Below are 7,597 nucleotides of genomic sequence, written 5' to 3' on the forward strand. Positions count from 1 at the left end.
TGGAGACATTAATATATGCTATCATTGGATGAGACTATAATTTTAAAAGCTTATAGGGGATAAATAATTCACTCACTTTTGTTGAACAAGCCAGACAGAGCATAGTAGCTACTTGTAGATCACATGGCAAAGCCATCACACCAAAAACTAGTAATGGGTTTTCAGGGGAGCAACAAGCAATATACATTCATCAAGAAAGCAGAAAAATATAGTTCACTCATCGGGTTTGAAAGATGTTCTGGATCATCTTCTTAGGGGAACTCTTAGCCACGGACTCTAGCTCGAAAATCTCATCCGAGCTAAGGCGCCAGCCAAGGGAACCCAAGTTCTCCTCAGCTTGCTTGACCGACTTCACGCCAGGAATTGGAATAGTTCCCTTGCAAATGCACCAGTTTATTGCAACCTGCAAAAGATGCCCATAATGATCTTTCAATAAGCAATAACAACACGAGGAAAAGGCTTCTAGTCTGGAACTTCATGACATCGAAAGCCATGCAAGATTATAAACAGAAGTGGTTCGAGTCATTCATAGCTGTAAGTTGATCATATATGCTGTGTGTCATTCTGGTTGTCGCTATTGTTACACACCAAAGGTCCTCATTTACCTCGTTGGTTCTGGTTCACTAGGTGCATTATATCATACCTCACTGCTTTGATTTCCTAATATCTTTTGGATGAAATATGTATATGGTGGATCTGCTGTTCTCTGTGGGTGAGACAAATCACTTGATAGTAGAGCAAATTGAAATTTTGCATCCAAGACAAATCCATTGCGTTCCTCATAAATAAATAAATAAAAATCTCATCTAATCCATCAATATATCATAGTATAGAAAAGGGAGCATGTAGTTAACCAAAAATCATTCCGTATGGTACCCAAAGGGCAATATTTAGTCTAAATGACAAGGCTCATCATGCTAAAGCCAGGTCAATCAGAGAATATTTGCATTAGGAAGATACCTACGGAAACACAAGCACATGTCATCATGTGTTGCATTTGTCAATCATCAATTTATGCCATGATCCTGACTTGATTCTAATAATTCCACTTTTAAGTTTTTAACTTCACTGTAACCCTTTTTCGTCTATGCTCATCATTTATTTATTTAACCATCTTATTCGCTTGAAATTTGCGATGCACACAAATATAGAACAATTTCATATATTGAACTTTGTAATTGAACTGAGACAAAGAGGCATACTTGTGACATCGTTTTCTGCCTCATTTCTGAAATATCTTTCAAGGAATTGAGTAAAGGATCCAAACCGGGGAGAACTTGACGAAACAGCAAAGCTCTGCAATACAATTAAGATAGATCCTTTAGTCAACCTTTACCCTTTCTTGTCTTACAATTTTGCACTTTGCAGCAAAAGTTTGTTCCATTACCGTGGCCCGCGTGGAAGACTTGATGTTGTATATTTTCCAGTGAGCATCCCTAGCCCAAGTGGACTATATGCAATCAAACGGATGCCCAGAGAATCGCATACTTCCTTCAGCTCCATCTGGGCATCACTCATGCTCAGCAAAGAAAACTGAACCTGCATGTTTAAAAAGTCTTATGATCAGATGCATGCTATATCAGGCCACACAAAAGAGTACATGTGGAGAAAATAATAATTGTCTCTTAGTCATCAAGTACCTGAGCAGAGCATAATGGCACACCTCGAGATTCTAGGTAATCATGAATCTTAATAAGTTGTTTTGGACCATAATTGCTAACACCAACAGCACGAACTAAACCCTACAAGGAACACATAGTTAATACATGTTCTAAGTCATGTTAAGGTAGCTGGATATTAACATGACTAAATTATTTAGGATAGGCACAAGAACATGCTATGCTCAGTGGTTATACATGACAAAAGACAAGGAAACACAAATAACAGAATAGTTGAATATTATATGGAAAGCATCAATGGAGTAGACAACAATGGCAATATGACAGCAACAGCTAATAATGTGCTAAAACCAATTCTGAAAGGTCTTTAATGTGTTCTGACTATACAAGCAGAACATTGTTTCATCGATGATGCAGCTTTAGGCACCAACAAGATATTGATGATATTTAGTTCCGAAAGAACATACAAGTTTTATCAAATAAGAACAGCTTATGCTACATGGCACTTGATATAGAAGCTAAAAACCTAGTGTTTCTAGAGATTACATAAAGAAAGAAAGTGTTATGATCTGACCTGATGGGATGATGAGATAAATGGCCTATCAACTTTCTTAAGCCCAAAACATTGGCCAAAATGCATAAGTAGAAGTTGACAATAGCACACCCATCAAACCCTTATAAATCAATCTTAGTCTTGCCAATTTTCAATGTGGGACTAAAGTCAATCGGGGTGTTCAATTTTTCTCACGGGTAACCCTTTCTTACTCAAGCCCCCTCACCATTTCCCAATACTATGTCAACTCTAATATCAATCGTCATGACCCAACCTTTCAACTTCGTTAAGCTCAAATCACTTGCCAAAATACTTAGGCTGAGGTTGACAATAATACACCCATTAGATCATTATAAGTCAATCTTAGTCTTGCCCACTTCTAATGTAGGACTAATCGGGGTATTACAAAAAGAAATATAGCATACATCTTTAGTGTTTCCAGCAATCCAGGCAACAACTAGAACTTGACCAGAATACTCAAAACTCAGCACATTATTTCTGAAGAATGTTCAAGAGTTCACTAAACACCTATGGTTTTTGTTTTACCATATCATGGAAACATATCATGGAATGGTTTTTCATAATTGTCTTCTCAAGATTTTAATCAATCCTCCAAAGCTTCAAGCAAAACAATGCAACATAAACCAAAATCAGTCTTAAATATAGCTGATCAATTGTCAGTTTTGGAGTTTGCTCAAGTTCCAAAAGCTGATAATCAGGTCAAAATTAATTAGAGAAGGCTTGCTATAAAACTCAGAAGGCTTCGCAATAATTATACTAAAAAAAGTTGAGGAGAATTGAGTACTTTAGTGTTATAATTTTCCTGCACAAGAGTTAGCTCTCATTGACATGATAAACAGAATTACATTGTGTTCAGTAGTTACTAAAAGCTGCATTGATATCTACTCCAGGAATGATGTGGAGTAGATTTCTACTCAGACAAAATTTCTCTTTGAGAAGACTAATGCACTTTATGAATGCTTAAATCTGTTGTTAGAATTATATTTATCATATATAGTTAGTCATGTGTCATAAAAAGCTAGTTGAATGAGCTATTTTTAGTGCTACTGTGATTTTGAAGATAAACAAGCAAATCCAATCAAGCATAAGTAAATAACCCTGAACACATAAAATTCAACTACTTATACATCCTCAACACATGATTAGCATCTAAAATTTTAAACCTAGACTTTGCTATAGATGAATTCAACATTCTAAAAGTGGTTTATCGAAAGTCAGTATGAAGAAAATTATCTGTAGCAAGAAGATCACATATGAGACCAAGATGACATGAAACTTCTTTGATTCATTAATCATCAGTAAGAGTATATTTTCCCTCCAATAGATCATAAATTAAGGACACCAGTAAAAGAGTTCTCTCACGGAAGCATTTACTATTTTCAGCTAAAGCCTAAATGTAAAATGTAAATTAAGAAAAAGTTCACTATATTTACTAGACTTGAGCATCTGCAAGTGAAGCTGAACCTTTTGGTTAGTTACTAGATAAGTCATTCCTTCAGAAAGATAATGCATACGTTGCTTGAGATGTCGAGACAGAAACAAACATCTGAATATGATGAAGACATATCACTGACAATCTGGTTGAACTTAAAAGTAAGCATAATAACCTCCTCATACATTGCAACTAGGCCATCCCAAAGAGCTTGCTCCTGTAAAGGAGCATAATTTGCAGTTGACCAATGCAATTGTCCTATACCAATTTGATCAAGTTGCAACCGTTCTAATGAAGATCTGCAATGAAAATTATCAACTTTAAATATCCCAACAACCTTATATATTGAATTGAAACACAAATTAAAAAAAGTAACCCATTCAAAATTGCAGATCATGAAAACCATCACAGAAGTCTGTGCATGACAATAATAAAGATGTCGAATGATTTTCAGATAAGCAAGAACCACATTTTTGCCTATTACTGGAAGCTCAACTATATCATGCCAAACATAAACAGCGATGCAAAATCGGTGTTGACTTGTAGCACTTCAATTAATTTCATGAAAAGTAGATACACATCTACTTGTCCATCTGCATGAAATTTAAATCAGAGGGAATACTTGCAAGCTTTAACAAATTGTCCAGGTGTTAGGCGCCAAGGATATGCTGCAAACTTTGTAGCAATGACGATGTTGTCTCCAATATTTCGTCCTACAATACAGATGAACAAACAATGAGTCCATGCAAGAGAACAAAATCTGAGAGTTCATATAGAAGTTTCACAAAACATAAAAGAATAAGAAATAATCTTCAAGGACCAGCAGATTCTAACTAGATGGAGTACAACAATACCTAACTGCTACATAGAACTCGTACATCAGATATTGGTTGTGAGGCTAACCTTGAAATTCACGAATGAACTTCCCAAGAAGCCTTTCACTTTGACCATTTAATCTTCCAGTCCCATATGAATCAGCAGTATCAAAGAGAGTGATTCCATTCCTTAGTGCCAAATCAAATGTCTCTTGCAATAAGGCATCCATTTCTTCTTTATAGCCCCAGAGCAATTGGTTTCCCCAAGCCCATGTCCCAAATCCCATTGGAGAAACAACCAAAGGACCGACTTTAACCTAGTTTAGGCAAAATAGAAGAATCTTATTGTCTAAACAGGTACACTGAAGAAAAAGTAATAACTCATTCACAGGCATAGCCAGGATACTAGGCCAACATGGATCATTGATAAGGAACACAAACATCACACTATCTTCCAATTTCCATAATGCGATCCTATAATCACATTAAAAGCCCACTGTATACACCACATCACATTACTGAAAGAAAAACTATATATGAATAGACGGACAATGGTCTTCACAAACAAACTTGTTGGACGTGGCATGCATAAATGATCACCAAACATCAAAGAACCCAGCAAGATATACTTTTTTCTCTTTATAAAATTGCATGCACGAAATGCACACATCAGGTGGGAAAGGTTCGTATCGTCATGTGAAATTACAACTAATCTCATCAGTAACCTCATCAACATAGCCACAGGTGGACCAAAAAGGCCTCTTAGTTAAGCATCATGTGGTATTTAGCTAGCTTCATGTATCCTTAAGCACTTACATAGTTCATTGTCTCACAACCAGAAAGAACAAGAAAAATGGGGACAATCACAAGAAAAGTGGAAAGAAAGGAAAACAAAAGAAGGGAGAAGGGAGGAGAGGCGACCTTTTCCCAGGGCCAGAAGAGAGGGCCGATTCGAGGAGGGAGCTTGAAAAGCTTGGCGGCTGGCGAAGGCGAGGGCGGCGGCGGGCGCATCGTCCCCTTCTTCGAGGCCCTGCACCCGAAGTGGGCTCCTGTTGCTGCGGCTGGCCACCGTAAAGCCATAGCCTGCCGGTTTCGCCGCTGCCAATCCTTTTAGTTCCGTTCCCTACGACACGATAAAAATGAGATAAGGGACGGAGCGGGCATACCCGTAATTTTGAGCCCGAGCACACATTGTTAGTGATGTCACGCTCCCCATACAAAGTCATTAATAAAAAGGGAAATTTCTCGAGCCATGTCTTCGCCCATTGAAAAAACCACATGCTTCGTTGATCTGTCTCAAACATCCATTAAAATAAAGATTTATCATATATTTTATATCTGATGCTCTATTTATCATATTATCAACTAACTATATGTATGTTACTCTCTAGGCTCAATACTAAGCTAATCATGAGTTGTACTTATCACAACTCCTAACTTAGTAAATTTTTATTTTTATAATAATTTACTCAATTCATCGATCATAGACATACTAAGTCACTATGTCATACTCCCTAGACAATACAGAGAGACCTAAAATATTAGATATATCTATCCTCAGTTATCATATATCTATAATCCCTCATCCATCTAATATCTTAAAGATCATATATCGAACAATGTGCTATTTAGCTCATACAAAATCCATTCAAGTCTCTTTTTAAGTAGATTCTCCCAGAGAACTCCTTCTCTCTCAATCTGAATATCACGCTTATCGGATTCATTACGATCCGATTGACCCTGACTATGGATTTGAGTACACATGAGATATTCCTCTCATGATACCGAGAGTGGAAGATCCTATATTGACACATAATTGCCTTCGTAAGGTTGGTTGTCATTCCCAATAACTATTTGTACTAGATCCGAAATTTTTAAATCTATAAATCTGGTATCAAAGAATAGAATACTCGAACAAGACATTTTTGTGTCTCAAGTTTAAAGACCAGATACACAATTAGTGTTAGAAGAGAATAGAAGATAGGAATTACTGAAGAAGCTATTCTCGCATTGACATATTCTCTCCTATTTATACAAGTTAGAAGGGAGGATTTCCCTTAACAGAGTATAGAGATTTTCTCATATAGTTAGGAAAATCTTATCTACTATCATGCCCATGCAAGATGGTGCTCATATCAAGGATATCAATCTTGGATCGATGTAAAGCAAAAAGTTTACGAACGAGAGGCTTCGTGAGTGAGTTGACTAATTGATCAGTCGTATGTACATAAGAAACTCATAGTTGACGGCGGACAACTTGATCTCGTACAAAATGGAAGTCGATAGCAATATGTTTCATGCAGGATTAGAACACCGGATTAGCACACAGATAGGTAGCTCCGACATTATCACAATATATTGTAGGAGTGAAATTGATGTTGAATTCCTTGAGGAGATTTGTGATCCAATTGAGTTCTGTAGTGGTAGTGGCGATGACACGGTATTCAGCTTCAGTTGTAGACCGTGTGATAGTCTTTTGCTTCTTAGAACTCTAACTGATTGGATTAACACCAAGGAAGATAATATACCCCAATGTGGATGTTTGATCATTAAAGTTGCCTACCCAATCGGCATCGGCAAAGGCATGAAGAAGAAGTGGAGAATGTTTACAAAGAAAGAGACCATGATTGAGGGTCCCCTTAAGATATCGTAGGATCCGTTTGACTGTAGACCAGTGCATAGTAGATGGCCTCTGCATAAACTATGATAATTTGTTGACTGCAAAGGAGATGTTTGGATAGGTGAGAGCTAAGTACTATAAGGAGCCAACGACTTGTCAGTATTGAGTGGGTTCCGTAGCAGAACTTCCATCAGATAATTTGAGAGAGCCACTAACAAAGAGAGGAGTTGTAACCGCATTTGCATCCTGCATGTTTGTTTTTTATAATAAATCTTGCATGTACTTTCTTTGTGAGATAAAGAGACCAAAAGATGTGAATGCAGCTTCTACACCCAGAAGTAGTTCAAGGGTCCTAGATCTTTAAGCGAGAATCGATATGCCAACTATTTGATGAAGGGTTGGATTTTCACGGGATTGTTGCCTGTGACAATGATGTCATCCACATATACCAGAATATATATTGTGTCACTATGGTGTTGCCGTAGAAATAACGATGTATCATATTTGGAGTTGAGAAAGCCAATTGAAGTCAGAAAA

General features: G+C 37.1%; 1 protein-coding gene across 2 annotated transcripts; it reads right to left on the reverse strand.

Annotated features, from left to right (window-relative positions):
- LOC103979479 (pyridoxal reductase, chloroplastic) lies at nt 1–5,580 on the reverse strand. 2 transcript variants are annotated; one of them, XM_065104529.1, is made up of 9 exons: nt 5,362–5,580; nt 4,529–4,757; nt 4,248–4,338; nt 3,811–3,924; nt 3,658–3,739; nt 1,641–1,742; nt 1,388–1,539; nt 1,203–1,296; nt 1–403 (listed from the first exon to the last, which is right to left on the reverse strand). In XM_065104529.1, exons 1-9 carry the CDS (start codon nt 5,518–5,520, stop codon nt 218–220), a joined length of 1,209 nt encoding a protein of 402 aa, XP_064960601.1. In that variant the 5' UTR covers nt 5,521–5,580; the 3' UTR covers nt 1–217. The 2 variants fall into 2 exon arrangements, with proteins under 2 accessions (XP_064960601.1, XP_009393918.2); XM_009395643.3 differs by lacking the exon at nt 3,658–3,739 and having other exon boundaries at nt 3,801–3,924; nt 5,362–5,576.
- Between the last annotated feature and the right edge of the window lie 2,017 nt (nt 5,581–7,597).

The sequence above is a fragment of the Musa acuminata genome, chromosome BXJ2-4, assembly GCF_036884655.1.
Source record: "Musa acuminata AAA Group cultivar baxijiao chromosome BXJ2-4, Cavendish_Baxijiao_AAA, whole genome shotgun sequence".
Lineage (NCBI taxonomy): Eukaryota > Viridiplantae > Streptophyta > Magnoliopsida > Zingiberales > Musaceae > Musa > Musa acuminata.

What these genes read in the sequence shown, in the direction of transcription:
- LOC103979479 (XM_065104529.1), bottom strand. Translation starts at nt 5,520, where the DNA reads ATGGCTTTACGGTGGCCAGCCGCAGCAACAGGAGCCCACTTCGGGTGC. An exon ending in TGCCATTATGCTCTGCTCAG is followed by an intron (nt 1,540 to 1,640) that starts GTACTTGATGAC and finishes TTAAACATGCAG; the next exon opens with GTTCAGTTTTCTTTGCTGAG. An exon ending in AGTCTTCCACGCGGGCCACG is followed by an intron (nt 1,297 to 1,387) that starts GTAATGGAACAA and finishes ATTGTATTGCAG; the next exon opens with AGCTTTGCTGTTTCGTCAAG.